Below are 20,375 nucleotides of genomic sequence, written 5' to 3'. Positions count from 1 at the left end.
ATCCCGCGCTTCGCAATTGGGTGAGTCCCGGCATCACGTGGCGGGAAGGTGTCTCGTTACTGGCTCGGGCGGGGCATCAATCAGCGCGCGTCACGGCTTGTTTGTCCCGCCTACTGCTAAAAGCGCGGTGACGAGCGCGAGTTGAAGATAACGACGGGTGCTGGCGGTAAAGGACGGTCCTGGTGGAGTAGAAGCGGGCGCCATTTCTGTGTGTACGGCAACAACGGGCTGCTTTCTCTCTCTCACGGCTTAGGAGAACATGGATCTTTTCGTCGTATAACCAAGATTTTGTTGACGAGAATTGAATAATTTGGGGTCGGACGAGATCGAAGTAGCTGGATGTTTATGCGCGGAGGAGTCAAGGGCGACGGAGACACGTTCGTTTTTTTCGCCTCTGCAGCTCGTGGTGCGGAGCCCGGGGGCGGGGCTGCGCGGAGTCACGTGGTAAGATTTAATCCACGTCCTCGCTGGCGGCCGCCTTCATTCCGCGTTGGTGGAGCGGCCGGTCGCTGGCGGGGTGGGCGGGTAGTCTGCTGCCGGCCTAGGCTCGGTTAGACTGGGAAATGGGAGGGGAGGGGACGTTTTGACTTTTGAACTTAGTTGAAGCAGTCTTCAAAATGGGGTCAGATGCATCAAGCGATTTGATTAACTTTTAACCTGTCATTATGCAAAACGCAATCCTAAATCTCCTTTGGCGACCTTTCTTGCAGTAACATTTGCTGAATTTTTTTCAGAATCAATTTATTGTCAGGAAATTCGTTGTTCGGTGGCAGCATCACTACAGTGCATCAAAATAGTGCATGTAAAGTCAAAGTAAGGCAGTGTCTGTGGTTCATTGATCATTCAGGGCTCTGCTGGTAAGAGGGGGAAGAAGCTGTCCCTCTGCTGCTGAGTGCACAGTATCTTGCCTTATAAGATGAGGGTGTTCATTTGAAAATGAGGTAGTGGTGAATTTGATTGGAACTTTTTGAGTTGGGAATTAAAATTGTATAATCTGGATTGGGGGATAAAAGGTCAGTCATGGTGATAATGCAACTATATAATTAAAGGACTGCCTCAAGAAAGCTCTTGGTGCCTGCCACATTAACCACCACCAGTGGGCTGATATCGCCTCCAACCGTGCATCTTGGCGCCTCACAGTTCGGCGGGCAGCAACCTCCTTTGAAGAAGACCGCAGAGCCCACCTCACTGTCAAAAGACAAAGGAGGAAAAACCCAACACCCAACCCCAACCAATTTTCTCTTGCAACCTCTGCAACCGTGTCTGCCTGTCCCGCATCGGACATCAGCCACTAACGAGCCTGCAGCGGACGTGGACATTACCCCTCCATAAATCTTCGTCCGCGAAGCCAAGCCAAAGAAAAATAATTATTTTTTTTATACAAAAATTGTTTTGGAGTGCCCCATATGGGAGTAACGAGTCAATGTTGAATTGTTTAGTTCAGTGGTTTTCTTTCCATTCACATACTAATCACAGAGCATCACTTGAGGTGATATGTGTGCAGAAAGAAAAAGTTTGATAACCACTGGTTTAGTTGCAGCCGTCTCCTTATGATTGCAGGAAATTTATATTTAATGTGTTGCAGGGGAGGATTAGGGACTGTTTTGAAAAAAAGAATGCCTCATTAGGCTCAGAATCAGAATTTAATGTCATGAACAAGTCACGAAATTTGTTGTTTTGTGGCAGCATCATATAAACCACCTTAACAAAAAAAATAATGCATGTAAAGTTAAAGTAAGGTTCTTTGATCATTCAGGGATCTGATGGCAGTAGAGAAGAAGCTGCAGCTGAGTGCTTGTCTTCAGGCTTCTCTACCTTTTTCTTGATGGTAGCAGAGTGGTGAGGGTCCTTGAGGCTGCTTTCTTAAGACACAGCCTCGTGTAGATGTCCTTGATGGAGCAAAATCTGGTGCCCTTCATGTCACAGACTGAGTTAACAGCACTCTGGAGCTTTTTCTTGATCTGAGCATTAACACCTCCGTTCCAGACAGTGATGCAACACTTTTGAGTGTTCACATTGGGATTTTTTTCCTTAATAAATACAAGGAATGAACTGATTCCTGAAATGTGGGAGGTGGGTTGTGACTGCAATTGTCTAGTGAAGATAAACTACAGAACACGTTGTAAGGCTTAAAAGGATCTTGGGGAAACATAAACATTGAATTTGGCAGGGTTGACTCTAAATAACTGTTTATTCCTGATTATGATTCTAGAACCAGATGAGAAATTACCTTGCATAGATGTTTGAAATTTTTGAGATTCCCTGTGACTGCAAGGTAAATGTAGTCATGTGTGTTTAAGGCTAGGATTGATACTTGGGTAATAACAAAATGGGGGAATTGAAGGGAAGTTGAGCCATGGCAGATTAGCATAATAAATTGTCAAGAATGCTGAATTGTAAACTTGAGTTCTTGTTCTTCAGCAGCTGAAGATCAGAATGAATTTATTCCTGGAATAAAAAGTGCACTTGTTTGGCATAATTAAGTTTAAAAAAAAAAAAATCAATGGGCTATGTTTTATGGTAAAGTATTAAGTGGACCAAATAATGGTGCATCAAATGGAGCTGGTGCCTTGCAGCTCTGTCAATCCAGGTTTGGACTTGATCTCTAGTGCTGTGTGTGAGTGTGCACTTTGTGTGTGGACTTTCCACATGATTCCATGGATGTGTTGGGTCAGTTGGTTACTGTAAATTGGTCACTGGAGGTGTATAAATTGTGAAAGGGAGGAGAGAAAGGGTTAACAGGCATGCAAGAGACCAAATAGGATTGCTGAGCCAAATGTTAAAAATATGAGAAAACCATCATAACAATAAAAGGCATTTCAAGCATGTTCTATCGCTGCATTGGACCATGGTTTTGTATCTCGGCACCATTTCTCCACTTAATTTCATGATTTTTGAGAAAATCCGAGCATTCATGGTAGTGACATTTTTCACTAGGCTTCCGGTTTTTTTTAAACCTTGAGAAATTTTATTATTCTGCCCTGGCCAACACTGGACAAAACCCTGATAGCAGCTTTGAGTGCCAGTCACATCTGCATAGTTTCGTAGATGGGCTTTGTACGTTATTTAAAGTTTGTGAGAGCATAGTTTCGTTTGCAACTTTAGTTATCATTTGGAGGTTGATTACTACTTTCCTTGGAATTATCCTCTATACTTATAATTCTTCATCTATCTGCATAAATTGGTTATTTGTTCATTCCACTACCAATTTGATACTTTATTTGCAAAATGTGTATGATTTAACAATAAATTAAAGTTGCAGAAGAATGTTTGGACTCAGTTTAAAATATTGTGCCATTAAAAGTAATTGGTTTGTTTGTAGAGCAATTTAAAATTATCAACCAGGAATTTTTTCTGTTTTGCCATTGAAATTTATTTATTGTTTCATAGGTGCAGCATTGTAGTTGCAGTTGGACTATTGGGACAACACTGCATGGCTGCAATGGCTCCTGCTCTCACAGAACCGGCTACAGAAGGACATGGATTCCAGCTGTCATCATCATCTTTACCTTCCAGTTCCATTGAATCAGACACATTTGTGTGCAAGAATGATGCCATTGCAGAACAGAATGGAAATTGTGACCCGCAGCCTGCTTGGTCACAATTGGCGAATCCTTGTGCAGCACATGCGCTTGGCCATGATCCAACTGATTTGAAGAATTTACCATATAGATCTACAATAGTGCACACCTCCATCCCAAAAAATACAGCTATGTTAACTAGTGCTAATTCTCTAATAGACAAACTGTCATTAAACTTAAATCTTTCAAGTAAGAAAATGTTCAGCAAAGACTCACCAAACATTGCTACCAAAAATAACTTTACACATGATAGAATTAAGCAGACATCTGTTTTTAATACTGTCAAAACATGTGGTGTACCTGAGGCAAAGCTAAATGGTAATAAAAATGGCATGACCAGTTTGAACTGCCAGACAAACAGTTCTTTGAAGTGTAAGAACATGTTAACTGATGCTGGAGAGATGAATATGGCCTGTGTTTCAACTTCAATGAACCTCGGTGCTTTCACTGACACAACTTCAAATCAAAACGCAGAGTTGAAACCAAGAGAAGTTTGGAGTAATGCTGCCATGCATGCTAAAAATTTACGGAATTGTTCCAGGCAATTGATCCAACAGAAAAAAGAGAAACAACTTGGTGATTCCAATATACAAGAAATTGAACGGAATGCTCAGCTGCTTGAGTGCCTTGACAGACAGCAAAAACTAGCCAAAAAGGCTAGCAGACTTAAAAACCGCCTGCAGATAATACAGGCAAAACACATTACGCATCATATTAAACACCAAATGCAGCAGTTGATAGAATCGAGCTATCAAAGACAGCAGGCACTTGGTAAAATTGAAAGCTCAAAAACGAATCTTGCCAATTTGGATGAAATAAAGCATGATGGCAGTGTGCAGAATGGATCAGTTCCAAATCACGTCATTTCTGAACTTTACAAGTATAGTCATTTTTCTAAAGCGGTGCTTTCGCATATTGAAGAAAATGTGGATTCAGATGCCACTGTTTGTAGCACAGATGAGGATTCAGATGTGGAAGAGATGTCATTGAGGAGGAACATCTCTGTGTAAGTAGAAATATCTCTGTGTAAGTAGAATTGCTTAAGCAATCATCAGTTCCATGAGAATGGATCAGCTTCAATCAGTGGAAAGGATATTTATCATTGTAGTTAAAACTAGATCGTGGTTGGAATCCTGGGCAGCAAGTGAAGAAGTTGAGAGGATGGCAGATGCTGGGGAAACCAAGCCTGAAAGGAAGGACAAGAGGAATGGGTGAATGGTCACAGCAAGACTGAGGGGTAATTGTGTTGACAGTTAATTTTAGTGCAAGTATTGTGGGAAAGGCAGATGAGCTTGGGAACTTGGAATTATGTTGTGGAAACATGGCTGCAAGAGGGGCAGGAATGAGAATTCAATATCCCTGAGTTTCATTGTTTTAGATGGGATAGAGGAGGTAAAAGGTGGTGGCATAGCACTGTTAATCGGGGAAAGTGTCTCAGTTGCCTTCAGAGCTAATGGTGGGCTCGACTTCTGAGGCAGTGTGGGTAGAAATTTGAAATAAAGGTGCAATCACTGTAGGGCTATATTATAGCCCCACACCCCATTACTTTTAGGAGATGTGTAATAAAGATTATGGAAATTTGCAAAAGCAATGGGGTTGTAGTGGAGTCTTTAATTTCCCCAATATTGACTGGGTTGTTTTTAGTGCCAGAAGCTTTGGCAGAATTTAAGTGTGCCAAGAAGCAGAGCATGTTTGTAGATGGTCCAACTGGAACGATCATGCAATGCAAATGATCCCAGCCAGGCGAACGGAGTTTCAATGGGGAAACACTTTGGGATTAGTGATCACTCTTCCTTTACTTTCATAATTATAAACAACAATAAGCTTGTAGAAAAGTGTTAAATTGGGGGAGGGCAAGTTATGACATGATTAAACAGGAGCTGGGGGAAGTTGATTGGGAGCAGTTGTTACTGGGCAAGCTCACAAAAGACATGCAGTAGTTTGATGAACAACTAATTAAGAGTCCAGGATCAGTGTGTTCCATTGCGAAAGGAGGACAAGGATGGGAAAGTAAGAGAACTTTGGATGATGAGAGTGGTCATGAAATTAGTCAAAAAGAAAAAGGTATACAGTATGTAAGGTTGAGAAAGCTGCCTGCAATCAGACAAGGCTCTGGAGGAATATAAAGATTGTAGGGACGGCCCAAAAAGGAATTGGGGAAGCCAAAAAAGGCTATGAAATATTCTTGGTAAGCAAGATTGAAGGCATTTTCTACTTGCATTAAAAACATGATGACTAAGGCAAGGATGGGACTACTCAAGGTCAAAGGAGGGAATCTATATTTGGAATCAGAGGAGGTTGGAGAAGTACTAAATGAATTCTTTGTATTAGTCTTTACTTAGTCATGGACAGTGACTGAGCATAATGCAGAGAATGCTGATATACAAGTTCATTTCAAGAAAAGTGGTGATGGATCTTTTGAGGTTCATTAAGGTGGACAAACCTCGTGAGCACAGGATATATTCATGGTTATTGAAAGAGGCAAATGAAGAAATTGCCATGACTGACAAAGATCTTTGCATTCTCACTGGTGACAGAAGCCCCAAAGGTGTGGACAGTGGCTAAGGCACCTTTGTTCAAGAAGGGGAAACAAGATAATCCAGGAACGTACAGGCCAACAAGCCCATAAGTGGTAGAGAAGCTATTGGAGTTGGGATTTGTGCACATTTGGAAAGTCATGATCAGACTAAGGACAGACAATATGGTTTTGAGAGGCAGGTCATTTACCAATTTAATTGATTTTTAGGTGATAACGGTGGTTGTTGACGGTAGAAGTAGATGTTGTCTACATGGATTTTACTAATGTTGGTCAAGGTCACTCATGATAGGTTGATTCAGAAGGTGCAGATGCCTGAATCCAAGGTGAGTTAATAGTTTGAATATGAAATTAGGTTATGGAAAACATAGGGTAGTGGTGGAAGGCTGTTATTTGGGTTGGAGGCCTGTGACTAGTTGTGTGTCCTAGGAATGGGTGTTGGGACCCTTGTTACTTGTGACGTATGTGAATAACTTAGACGAAAAAGTAGATGGGTTGGTTAGTAAGTTTTCAGATGATACAAAGATTGGAGTTGTAGACAGTGCAGAGGATTATTAAAGAATACAAAAAGGTATGGATCAAATATGAGCAGAAAAATGGCAGATGGAGTTTAATCCCGACAAGTGAGGTGTGGCACTTTGGGAATTCAAATGCAAGAGGAATCTCTATTGGTGTGTAAGGGGATTTGGAGGTCCAAATCCACAGCTCAGTGAAAGTAGCTACACAAATAAATAGGCTGGTAAAGAAGGCATATGTTATTCTAGGCTTTATTGGGGGTGGAAATGGGTATAAATGTAAAGAAGTTGTATTGCAGCTATATAAAACTTTGGTTCGGCTGCACTTTGTGATGTGCCATTCTGATGCCCCATTTGAGAAAGGCTATGGAGATGCTGGAAAGGGTAGAGAAAAGGTTTACCAGGATACTTCCTAGATTTTTCTTTCTTTGGCTTGGCTTTGCCGACGAAGATTTATGGAGAGGTAATGTCCACGTCAACTGCAGGCTCGTTTATGGCTGACAAGTTCGATGCGGGACAGGCAGACACGGTTGCAGGGGAAAATTGGTTGGTTGGGGTTGGGTGTTGGGTTTTTCCTCCTTTGTCTTTTGTCAGTGAGGTGGGCTCTGCGGTCTTCTTCAAAGGAGGTTGTTGCCCGCTGAACTGTGAGGCGCCAAGATGCACGGTTTGAGGTGATATCAGCCCACTAGCGGTGGTCAATGTGGCAGGCACCAAGAGATTTCTTTAGGCAGTCCTTGTACCTCTTTGGTGCACCTCTGTCATGGTGGCCAGTGGAGAGTTTGCCATATAACACGATCTTGGGAAGGCGATGGTCCTCCATTCTGGAGACGTGGCCTACCCAGCGCAGTTGGATCTTCAGCAGCGTGGATTCGATGCTGTCGGCCTCTGCCATCTCTAGTACTTCGATGTTAGGGATGAAGTCGCTCCAATGAATGTTGAGGATGGAGCGGAGACAACGCTGGTGGAAGCGTTCTAGGAGCCGTAGGTGATGCTGGTAGAGGACGCATGATTCAGAGCCGAACAGGAGTGTGGGTATGACAACGGCTCTGTATACGCTAATCTTTGTGAGGTTGTTCAGTTGGTTGTTTTTCCAGACTCTTGTGTAGTCTTCCAAAGGCGCTATTTGCCTTGGCGAGTGTTGTCTATCTCGTTGTCGATCCTTGCATCTGATGAAATGGTGCAGCCGAGATAGGTAAACTGGTTGACCGTTTTGAGTTTTGTGTGCTCGATGGAGTTGTGGGGGGGCTGGTAGTCATGGTGGGGAGTTGGCTGATGGAGGACCTCAGTTTTCTTCCAGGCCAAACATTTTGGCAGTTTCCGCAAAACAGGATGTCAAGTGCTGAAGAGCTGGCTCTGAATGGGCAACTAAAGCGGCATCATCTGCAAAGAGTAGTTCACGGACAAGTTGCTCTTGTGTCTTGGTGTGAGCTTGCAGGCGCCTCAGAGCGAGCAAATTAAATTCTGTTGCTTGCTCATGATTTGTATCCCTCTATTCCCTGCATACTCGTTTCTATCTAGAAACCTCTTGAATGCTACTGTCATATTTACTTTCACCACTATCCCAGGTGTCTGGAGCAAACTGTATACCACTAAACTAAAACTTGCCTTCAACCCCTTGACCTGAAACATGTATCTGGTATGTCATTTTTACCCTGAGGTAGTGTATGGGGGAGGGGGCCTCAGCCTGTTATGCTTTAGAGAAAACATCTTAATTTCTCACCTCTTGTATCTCATGCCTTGCTATATGCCTAAATTTACCCCAGTTTTATACTTGCAAAACTCCATTGGACTGTTAAAATTCCTGCTCAATGGCCCCTTTTGGCCTTCCAAATGCCCTGCTAAGCTCTTTCCTGCAAACTTTGTAGGATAACAGGTGTGGAAGAACAGGGATCTTGGGGTCCAAATCCAAAGATTGCTCAAGTTTGCTGCACAGGTTGATAGGATAGGAAAGATTATGATATGCTGGGCTTTATTAGGAGATTGAGTTCAAGAGTATCAAGGTAATGGTGTAGCTCAAGTATGAGAGATGACTCAACACAGGTAGACAAGATTATAAGAGCTGGCACCTTTTTCCTGGTGCAAGAGGAAAGTTCATGAGCGATATTGATGGTGTTTTTATTTACATGGAGTAGGGGTTTGCCTGGAATGCATTGCTTGGTGTGGTGGTGGAGGAGGCTGACACAATCGGGGCAGTTAAAAGACTCTTTGGCACATGGATACAAAAAGAATAGAGGGTTGTGGGTGTGAAATAGAAAAGGTTTCAATTATTTAGTAAGTTTATACAGATCAGCACAATGTCATGGGGCAAAGGGCCTCTACTGTGCTGTCATGTTCTGTTTCTCCTGGACTCCTGTCTGATTTTTGACTAAATTCATGATCAATCTAGTCATGCAAGCTTCTATTACCTTACCTTCTATTATAAAATTCATTGTTTTGCGGCAGCATTACAGATCCAAAATTGCTGTAAATTGCATTAAAAAATTAGTGCAAGAAGAAAACTGAGCTAGTGCCTGTGGTTCATTGTCCTTTCAGAAATCTGATGGTGGAGGGGAAGTAGTTGTATTTTCGTAATGTTAGGTGTTCATCTTCAGGTTTCGATACCTCCTTCCTGATGGTAGCAGTGTGGAGGGCATGGCCTGGATGGTGAGGGTCCTTGAGGATAGAGGCTGCTTTCTTGAGACATGCCTCTTGTAGATGTCCTTAATGGAATAAAGACTAATGCCCATGATGGCCATGTTCACAACTCTATAGCTTACTGTCCTGTGCATTGGCACCTCCATACCAGACAGTGATGCTCTCCATGGTATATCAATAATGATGAAGTGTTTTGAAAGGCTGGTGTCGAAGCATTTGCTACTATCTGAGTGGTGACATCAATCAGTTCCAATTCACCTATTGTAGTAACAGGTTTACAGCAGATGCCATCTAACTGGCTCTACACAAAGCCCTAGAACACCTGGACAGCAAAGATGCATATGTCAGAATGTTCTTTATTGACTACAGTTTGGCATTTAACACCATCAACCCTTCAAAATTGATCAGCAAACTTCCAAGACCTGGGATTCAATACACCACTGTGCAATTGGATCCTGGATATCCTCACCTATAGGTCACAATCAATTATATAAAAAGGGGCGATGAGTCAGAATACAGAGGGAGATTGAAAATTTGGCTGAATGCTGCACTAACAGCCTTGCACTCAATGTCACCAAAACCATGGAGCTAATTGTTGACTTCGGGAAGGGAAAATCAGAGGTGTACGATCCAGTAAGTAATCATTGGGGGATTAGAGGTGGAGAGGATGAGCAATTTCTTGAAAGTCACTATCTCATAGGATCTTTTCTGGACCCAACGCATAAATGGCATCATGAAGAAAGCATGTAATTGCCTCTACTTCCTCAGGAGTTTGCAGAGGTTTGGAATAATATTGGAAACCCTGGTAAATTTCTACAGTTGCATGGTGGAAAGTGTGCTGACCAGCTGAATCATGATCTGGTATGTGAACACCATTGCCCCCAAGTGTAAAGCTCTGCAAAAGGTAGTGGACACATCCCAGGCCATCATGATTAAAACCCTCCCCACCATTGAGAACATCTACAGAGATCACCAAGAATCCACACCACCCAGCACACGTTATTCTCACTGCTGCCATCAGGAAAGAGGTCTAGGTGCCAGAAGACTCATGTCACCAGGTTCAGGAACAGCTGCTACCCCTCCACCATCAGACTCCTTTAGAACAAAGTCAATCAGGGACTTTTTTTTTAAGGACTTAGTTTTGTACTCTTTTTCTTTGCTATATGGCAGTTAGTTTGTTTACATTTCTTTTTGTTTACAAGTGTATGTTGAATCCAGATTTTATTTGCCAATGAGTTGTAATTCTGCCTAGCTCGGAGGAAAAGAATCTGTTGTATGTGATGTCATTTACATACTCTGACAATAAATCTGATTTGTAGAAATTTGCAAACGTCTTTGGTGACATACCAAATATCTTCAAACTCCTCATGAAATATAGCTGCTGGCAAGCATGGAGGCCCCAGGATAGATCTTCAGAGGTGTTGACACCCAGGAATTGAAGTTTTTAAACCCTTTCCATTGCTGTCCTCTTGTTGAGGAGTGGCTTATATTCTCCTGATTACTCCCTCCCAAAGTCCACAACCAGTTCCTTGGTTTTGCTAACATTGAATGCAAGGTTGTTGTGACACCACTCAGCCAACTGACTCACAATGTATAAATTCTCATCTATCTCTAGAAGCTACATCAGCTTTCTCTGGTCTTTTATTTTTTGTGTAGCTTTAGAACTCCTTAGGCCATTTTTATCTTTCTGAAAATGTACTTGCTTTCTGTTTCCTTTTTTATTAAATTCTAATTCTAAAACAGTCAGGTTCACTGGATTTTCAGGCAAATTTTGTGAGCTTTTTCCTTAGATTTTAGTATGCTCTTTAATTTCTCCTGTAGTGTATGTTTGGTCCACTTTTTTCCTTGAAGGAATTTATATTTGTCACAAAGCATATTTATAAAATTGCCAATGTTGACTGTGGTTTCCCAATTGTTGTTTCCTTTGTTTAGATTGAAAACTTTGATTTCAGATTGAGTTGCATAGAATTTTGCATTAAATTCAAAAGTCATTCCATGCTGTTTCCTTTGTGGGAGGGCCTTTGTAGGAGTATTTATCCCTTGCTAGGTCTATGATGGCCTGTTTCTTGTCAAGCATATCTTTCTTCCTGTATAAATAGTGTGAAGGTTAATTTGTATGGAAATCACAAGAATGTTAATAAATTTGGTAACATTAACAACTAGCATTTGGGGGCATGAGTAACTGTTTTGATTTTTGCTCAAAAGCTTGGTTTTGTTGCAAATAACTTGCCACTTTTGCTGTATGAAGCTAGGGAAGTAATGGCCTTTATCCACAGAATCAGACAAATCATGCAATCCAAGTTGAAATTTGTGACTGAAATTAAATGCACATGGAACATTTTCTTAAAAAAAAGCAAGGTGATGATAAAAGTACACAAATAACAGTGTGAATGCACTCATTTTGGTGTTTTGCTTTGAAATGCATTCTGTCTGCAATAAATTCCTCTTTCAACTGCCTTACTGTTAATGCTTCCCTCCCACATAGATTTTATGTTTTATTTCAGAATGTGTAATAGTTTTAAAATTTATGTAGAGATTTATGAAGTTCAGTTTGCCAAAACCTCTCTTTACAACCATATGTACCTGTGATGCCATTTTTCGAGGATCCCTTTTTTTCTACTGCATTCACCAGTGCCTTTCCAAGTCCTATTCTGGTTTGTCCTCCCAAAGTATTACATTTCACATTTGTCTGCATTAAGTTCCATCTGTCATTTTACAGCCTGTTTTTCCAGCTGGACCAAATCCTGCTGCAAGATTTGAAAATCTTCCTTGCTGTCTGCTACACCACCAATCTTAGTGTCATCTGCAAATTTGCTGTTTAGTTTACCCCACTATCATCCAGATAGTTGATAAAGATGACAACTAAGCTCTTCTTGGCTATGCCATCTAATTTTCCTTCTAAACCCTTTCTAAATTTATTTTAAATGTTGCAATAGTACCCTCCTCACAGCTACTTCTGGAACTCATTCCATATATCTACTATTCTTTGTGGTTGGGGGGGGGGGAGGGAGAGAAATGCCCCCAGTTCCCTTATGAATCTATACCTTCTTGCATTAAATCTCTGCCCTCACAAAATAAAATCAAATTTGTGAGACTGGAGTTGCTTTGCACAAAGCCCTGCTCTTATCCTTGCCTTTCTTAAATAATGACACAGCAATATCTAACCTCAGTCTTGTAGCACCTCACCCTTGCCTAAGGAAGATATAAGTATCACAGGAATTTCTTCCACAGCTTAATAATGTTTAAGAATAGACTCAACAGGTCTGGGGGATTTGCCTGTCTTTATGCATTTTAAAAACCTTCAGCCTCTCCTATAATGTGGACTCTCTTCCAGACATGATTATTTACTTATCTGTAATATAGAGTGGAATACTATTGGAGGTGCTGTCTCAGTTGCTTGACAAATACTGGTAATCTCTGGCATGTGAATGATTCCCAGGAATCACATTTCTGATTTATATTCCAGTTGGGGACTAATTTTCTACTTGCTGTAATGCAAACTGATTTAATCTCTTCTCCATGATGATAGACCTTAATATAATTCTTACTTTCTGGCACATTAGATATTCTGGAACATAAAATATGGAATAAAGTTGCATATTCTTCCATGCATGTACATGTGCCTGTTTGAATGCCTCTAAACATCATTGTAGTTTCTTCCATCCCAAAACAGGACTGTGTTCCAGGTACTTGCCACTCTGAGGCAAATTTGTGGGGTTTTTAAAAAAAAACCAATGAGGTCATCACTGATGTGGCCATGGACTCCTCTTAATTGCTCATTCAATGAATTGTGAATTCCCTAAATATTTAAAAATGTATCCATGACCTTTAAATATGGTACATTTAATGAGGCAGCCTCTACTGCATTGGATGGAGAATTCTCTCTGGGACAAGCAGTTCCTTTTCATCTCTCTTGAATCTTGTCCCCTGAATCGTTTCTTTTTAAAATATTTTTATTGAGTTTAACATATAAGCATGAATATAGAATTGACAATGCATAATAATTCATTTGTACACAAATAAGCATGCAAAAAAAAGCCAATGAGGGAAAAAAGTAGATAAAACTACATCAATAAATGCTTGTATCTCAAAACCATGAGAGCTTCCTGAACTTGCTCTCGAGGAGTGAACCTGCTTTCATTTACCCCTCATAATTTTGCATACCTCTATCAAATATCCCCTCATTCTTCTATGCTTCAGGGAATAAAGTCTTAACGTATTTAATCTTGTAACTCACATCCTCAAGTTCCAGCAATACTTTGTGTTTGAGTCCTTAGTGGACTTGGAGTTTATTAAAGTAGAGAAATCCCTACGGCCTGATGAAGTGAGGAGGCCCTTTCAGAGATTTTTGTATCATCTTTGGTCTTGGGTTAAGTGCAAGAAGACAAGAGGGTGGGTTTTTTTAAACAAAGGCTAGCAAGTGCAAGACAGAAAGCTACAGACCAGTGAGCTTGACTTTAGTCGTCTGAAAATTGTTGGTGGAATTTCTGAGGATCTCCTATCATTTGGATATTCAGGGATTGATTGGAAGTCATCAGCATGGCTTTGTGAGTGGACAATTGTCTCACGAATCTTTTTTGCTGAGGTGATGAAGAGAATTGAGGATGGGACAGATGGAATTGTAAATTGATTGAAAATAATTGTGAATAAATTGAAAGTAATAAAGATGGAATTGACTCTGGAAGGTTACTTGGAAGTCAAGGGGGTTAGTACATTGGATTCAAAATTGGCTTGGTAATAATGGAGAGATGTTTCTGTGATTGAAAGCCTGTGATTGCCAGGTCTGTGGTGTTTATTATCTATATCATGAGTGGCCAAACTGCAGTTTGAGAGCAGAATGCGGCTCTTTAACATACAGTATAATGGTTGGCTTGCGAAAATATGTTTGCTGAGATAGGACTTGCCACCTGGTCCTGGCCACTCACCCACCCATCCAAGCTCCTGGCACCCACCCAGCAATCTAAGCTCCTGATGCCCCATCTGCAGTCTTACCACCCTGTCTGGGCCATCCGCCCGCCCATTTGAACTCTCAATGCCTCAAATGCGAGCTTACCACCTGATCGTGGCTGCTCGTCTGTCCAACCATCCAAGCCCCTGATGCCCTGATCGCAGACTTGCTGCCCACCCTTCCCAGCTCCCGATGCCCCAAATACGGACTTGCCATTTGGTCCCGGCCGACTGCCCGCTCATCCAAGCTCCCATGTACCAAATGACGCAGTTACTTACTGCTGTCAAAAATAGTGTGCATGTAATAGTGGACTCCCTAAATTTTACCCTAAGAATTGGTCCACAAAATTCGACTATTACACGCGTGTACAGTAAGTGTACTTTTGATTGATGAAACTAATATTAAATTAGGTTTAAAAATTACATATATAAATAAACATTATCATGTAGATTTATCGTTTTATATATATATATATATATATATATATATGGCACAGTTAGTGTAGTGGTAAGCACAACACTGTTACAGCACCAGTGATTGGGGACCGAGATTTGAATCCTGCGCTGGAGTTTGTACGTTCTCTCTTTGTCCGAGTGAGTTTCCTCCAGGGCTTAGTTTCCTCCCTCCCTTCAAAACGTACCCGGGGTTGTATGTCAATTGGGTGGCACAGGCTCATGGGCTGAAATGGCCTGTTGCCATGCTCTGTCTAAATTAAAAGTTATTTTTTAATATTTATAGAAATGTTTTGTAATAAAATGTGTGCATGTAAGACTAAAAATGTGTATGCAATTTTTTTTCATGTCTTGTGACTCAAATGACTGAAGTTTATCATATGTGGCTCTTGTGCTTTCTTAAGTTTGGCCACCTCTGTTCTATATTAATGATTTGTAGGGCAATGTAATTGATTAGTAAATTTGCAAATGACAGCAAAGTTGGTGTCGTGGACAGTGAGGAAGCATATCTAGGATTACAACAGGATCTAGACCAAGTTGTGGCAAATGGAATTCAATTCCGACAAGAAAGTTATTGCATTTCGGTAAGTCAAACCAGGGTAGGACTTGTACAGTGAATGAACAGAGAGACCTAGGAGTACGAGTGCATAGTTCCCAGAAAGTGGAAATTCATGTGGACGTGGGGTGGCACGTTCTTACAGTACCAGCAATCAGAGTTCGAATCTGGGGCTGTCTGTAAGGAAACTGTAAACTCTCCCCCTGTTTGCGTGGGTTTTGCTCCTGCATTCCAAAGATGTTCATGGTTGGTAGGTTGATTGGCCACTTTTGTAAATGGGCGGCAAAGGCTCGTGGTCCAGAAGAGCTAGTGCTATATTGCTAAATACAAGGTGATGATGAAAGTGATTGGCACATTAGCTTTCATTGTGCAGAGTATTAACTACAAAAGTTGGGACCTCATGATCCAATTGTACAAGACAATGAGACCCCTCTTTAGTACTATATGCAGGTATGGAAGGATGTCAGTAAACTGGAAGGGGTGCTGAGAAGATTCAACAGTATAATGCTCAGACGAGAGGGCTTGAATTTTGGGGAGAGATTGGATAGGCTGGGTCTTATTCTCAAGACCATAGGAGGCTGAGGGGTAATCTTTCAAAGGTTTATAAAATCACTGAGAGTAGTCCATATCTGGACCAAATTGCCAGAGGAAACTAGAAACAAGCACAATTTTGACATTAAAAATATATTTGGATAGACGTGGTTCAGAGGGACTTAATAGGATACGGAACCACATGAAGGCAAATGGGACATGCTTCTATGCTAACTGCTGCAATGAATGCCAACACCCCATTTACCTTCTCTATTAGCTGCTGCAGATGGAAACTTGCTTTTTGAAATGCATTTACGTGCACAGCCAGTTCTCTGCTTAAGTGTGTGCTGCAATAATAGCCTGATAAAGTGGGTGACCTCACATTTACCAATGTTGTTCACCATCTGCCAGGCCCTTGCACTCTGCATGACCACTATAAGGAGTGAAGGGAGATGGGCAGAGTTCCCTGTGGCTGTTCTGTTCAGTAATACGTGTATTGCTTTGGATTCTGCCATGGGGGATGGCCTATCAGAGGTTAGCAGGTTATTGACACCATGACTGGCTCTGAGGCTCAGTGGAGAAGGGTAAAGTCAGGTAGAAAGATGGTGATAGGAGACTCTATTGTCAGGGGCACAGGTAGGCATTTCTGTGGCTGCAAGGGACACTCCTAGAATGGTTTTGAAGCCATGCCAGGAGACTGGATATGAATTTAAAAAGGATTCAATCAGAAGAAAGGTTAGAAAAAATACTGACAGTCCTCCATTAAAGAAAGTGAAATGATTAATCTTTTCTAGTTTGTTCGATAATTGGTCCCAATCCTTATAGATGATCTTGCGATGAATATAAAATGTTTTAAACCCTAAATTAATTAAACAGACCAGGAGAAATAAAAGTTGACACAATAGGTAAAAGTAAAATTAAAATTTAATCTCGGGAAGAAATTCTAGTTTTGGCTAGAGGAGTGAATCCAAACTATTGGAATTAGAGGTCACTGCACGTTAGCTGAAATAAGAGAACACACCGTATAGTCTGTACCATAAGGCATGACCACTTAATATCAGGCAAAGCTATTTGTGTGGAGACTCTACAAAGTTTTTGAGGGAGGAAGAATATAATAAATTTGCCTTTTCATTGTCAAGGTTAAGTTGACTTTATTGTATGGCTTGCAAAACAAGGCTTTTCAAAAAGAGAAAAATAGGGTGACATATTTAGTGTAGTGGTTGGCAGCGATACAGTTTCAAATCTGGTGCTGTCTGTCAGAAGTTTGTGCGCTCTTCCGTGTTGTTGTACTTCTAAATTAATTTTTAAAAAATTATTAAATAATGTGACCGGGTCATTACACCAAGTAACCATCTTGAAAATAAAACTTAAATGGTGAGTTTTTAAAAAAAATCAATGGTTATTATACATCTTGTCAATAGATGTCTACTTAATCTTTCAATATAAAGATAATATTGTGCTACATATGATCTAAACAATTTTTGCAATGTACCATCAAATTTTTTATGAAGCTGTGGCCACTGGAATCACAGTGGACATGACAAAATAAGCACACGAGGCGTTTTTAGGATCAATCAAATGAATTTGCTCTTCATCACCCATGCAACCTTTTAAAAGCCCGAATCACATGCTCGACACACGCTGACATCATCATGCACTGATGTCACATGGCCGGTTAGATGTCTTCTGGGAGTGTGGCGCCGCTACAAACCTATTACCAGAATCACATTATCTGCTCAAGTTCTATTATTTAATGTAGCCTCAAGGCTACAAATGAAAAGTTGATCCATTCATCTGCTTAAAGGTGTCTGTGCTTGCGTTATTGATGGATCAAAATGGTTATACTGTACTTGCAACTGGAATCCAGTGACACTCAACTTCTCATTCTATTTTTATACATTTGGGCCTCCCAACTTTGGTCCAACTCCCTAAACACATTCTCTTTTTTTTTTGCCCTGCTGTCTAAATTTTTGTTGGATTTATTGGTGTCTATCTTATACTTTGCACTTTTATATTCTAAGTTTGTCCAAAGCTGAGACCTTTAGCAGATCACCACGCAGTCTCCTTGTCTCAACTAAAATGTCTAACTTTGTGACATTTTGCGTTATGGATCTTCATCAAAACTGACAATTGTTTTTTAAAGCTTAACAAGTACTGAGGCAGTTAAAAAGGATGAATATATCAGAGAGAAATATTCTTTAATTTTTCAAGGCCATTTTAAGCTTTTGAAAAACTCTTGGGTTGCATCCTTTTTCTGAGGAAATAAGTGATTACATTTCTACCCGTCCTTTACACTGTTGATAATGCAATGTCTGAATAAAATTTAGTCCTGATGTATAGGTGAAAAAATTTTGGAATTTTGGAGGTCATTAAGAATAGGATATATACAGTGAGTGGTAGGACTAGGGAGTATTGAGATACAAAGAGAACCTAGATTTATAATCTAAAGATGTGGACAGTAAATTGGATAGTCAAGGAGACATTGGGCTCCCAGCCTTCATTAGTTAAGGCATTGAATATGAGAGAAGAGAAATTTACAGTACAATTTTACAAAAGATTGGTTAGACCAGTGCTGGAATATTGTTTGCAGTTCTATTAGTCATGCTATAGGAAGGATAGAATTGCACTGGATGTGCAGAAGAAATTCACTAATCTTTGGCTGGAATGGAGCATCTGATGTGGAAGAACTGGATAATCTGGGCTTGTTTTCTTTGGAGCAGAATAGGACTGATAGAGATGTACAAAACTGAGAGGCAGAGATGAGGCATATGGTAAAAACATTTTCTCTGTGGTAGAAATATCTAAAACACAATGAGGAATAAAAGGTTTAGAGGATATTTGAGAAAGTAGGTGATTACAATCTGGAGTGCACTGCCTTAGAACAAATGAGTAGACCATTCATTACATTTAAGAAGCTCCAAAGTAAGCATCTGAATCACCAAGGCATTGCAGGCTGTGGATCAAGTGCTGGAAAATTTGATCAGTTTAGATAGGTTCAATGGCTGATGGACCAAAGGGCTTATTTTTATGCTTTGTTTTTATGACTCTCATCCTTCATTTTGTTAACTGTCCATGCTAAAGCTTTTCAATTTTTTCTAAAGTGTTATGTCCAGGGATGTCTGTGATGTTGTAGCAGCTTAATCAAACCGGCTCGGGAGGTTCCAGTTGACATTGTGATATCACAATGTGATGACGTCATTTAGAACACGTGGGGTTTTAAAAAGCTGCGTGTGACTGTTTGAGTAAATGACTTTTACTGAACTTTGACTCGACTACGTCTGATCATTTTCTCATTCTTCATTTTGCACTGCAACACAGTTGCTACACTGGTGACCCTGACAGGCCAAACGGATTTTGGACCCAACATGAACGACGCAGTGGTTTTGTTCAAACTGCCTATCTTTTGGACCAGTCAACCTGAAGTTTGGTTCGGGCAGGCTGAGGCGCAGTTCCACATTCGCAAAATGGATGTGGACGCCACTAAGTACTATCATGTGGTAAATGCCCTAGTCCAGGACACGGCCAGTTGAGTAGTGGATTTCCTTCAGGACCCACTAGCTCTCGGCAAGTACAAAGCCCTCCTCTGGATTTATGGTCTCTCACTGCATCGGCGAGCTGCATGATTCCTCCATATTGATGGCCTGGGGAACCGCGCCTCTTCGAAGTTAATGAACGATGTGTTGGCACTGGCAGACAGCCAGAGGCCTTGCTTGCTTTTCAAGCAGTTGTTTTTAGAGCATATGCCAGAAGACATCAGCCTCATGTTGGCTGACAAGGACTTAGATAACCCTTGAACAGAGGCTGCCCATGCAGACATTCTGTGGTGCACGAAAAGCAAGTCCCACAGAAATTAGTGCTGTGTCACACCCAAAGGCCCAGGCTCCATGAGTACAGTGCACGTTCCGCCAGACAAGCATGACTCCATGACAACCACCTGGTGTTTTTACCATCAACACTGGAGCTTGCTGCTGCCGACCCCCTTGCACTTTTCCGGGAAACACTGTGACCTGTTGTTGCTAATGGCTACAGCGGCTGGCCATCGTTACAACTGGGATGAACTCTCCCAGCACAAATTTCTAGTCGACACAAGTGTGGAGGTTAGTGTCCTTCTTCCTTTGTGCTTTGATACCCATACCAGTATCATAGGTCCAGTGACCGCTACAGTGAATAACAGTTTGATTTTTACATACGACACACAGACTATGCCCCTGAAATTCAGCGACAATAAGTTCACATGGAAGTTCATTCTTGCTGCTTTGTCCTGGCTGTTGCTGTGTGCCAACTTCCTCAGAGCTCACTGATGGTGGACTTGACAGGGTGCCGGTTGGTGAACACAACATTCCAGACTTTGTCTTGGGAAAGCCAAACTACCCATCCAGCACCTAGACGCCATGGAGTACTCGAAGAACGAATCTGACAAACTTCTTTGCAGAGTGCCTGGACATTGTTACTGCCACACCAAAGCATGGAGTCGCACACCACATCCTTACCCAAGGACCTCCTCTACATGCCCGAGCCTGACGCCCGCTGCCCGACAAATTGTGGCTTGCAAAACAAGAGTTCCACAAAATGGAGGAACTTGGAATCATATGCAGGTGTGATAGCCCGTGGGTTTCCCCGTA

General features: G+C 41.3%; 1 protein-coding gene across 5 annotated transcripts in view; it reads left to right on the top strand.

Annotated features, from left to right (window-relative positions):
* Positions 1 to 135: 135 nt before the first annotated feature.
* Positions 136 to 20,375, top strand: part of kansl1l (KAT8 regulatory NSL complex subunit 1-like) — a 118,925-nt gene continuing 98,685 nt past the window's right edge. For 4 of the 5 annotated variants that reach the window (XM_069934057.1, XM_069934058.1, XM_069934055.1 and 1 more), the window contains exons 1-2: positions 136 to 444; positions 3,391 to 4,587. In XM_069934057.1, the coding sequence (XP_069790158.1) occupies positions 3,434 to 4,587 (1,154 nt within the window). In that variant the 5' untranslated portion in view covers positions 136 to 444; positions 3,391 to 3,433. The remainder of the gene's footprint in view (positions 445 to 3,390; positions 4,588 to 20,375) is intronic. The other variant, XM_069934054.1, reaches the window with a different exon arrangement.

The sequence above is a fragment of the Narcine bancroftii genome, chromosome 4 (assembly GCF_036971445.1).
Source record: "Narcine bancroftii isolate sNarBan1 chromosome 4, sNarBan1.hap1, whole genome shotgun sequence".
Classification (NCBI taxonomy): Eukaryota; Metazoa; Chordata; class Chondrichthyes; order Torpediniformes; family Narcinidae; genus Narcine; species Narcine bancroftii.
Note: the sequence above shows the minus strand (reverse complement) of the source record. Positions and strands in the feature narration are given on the sequence as shown.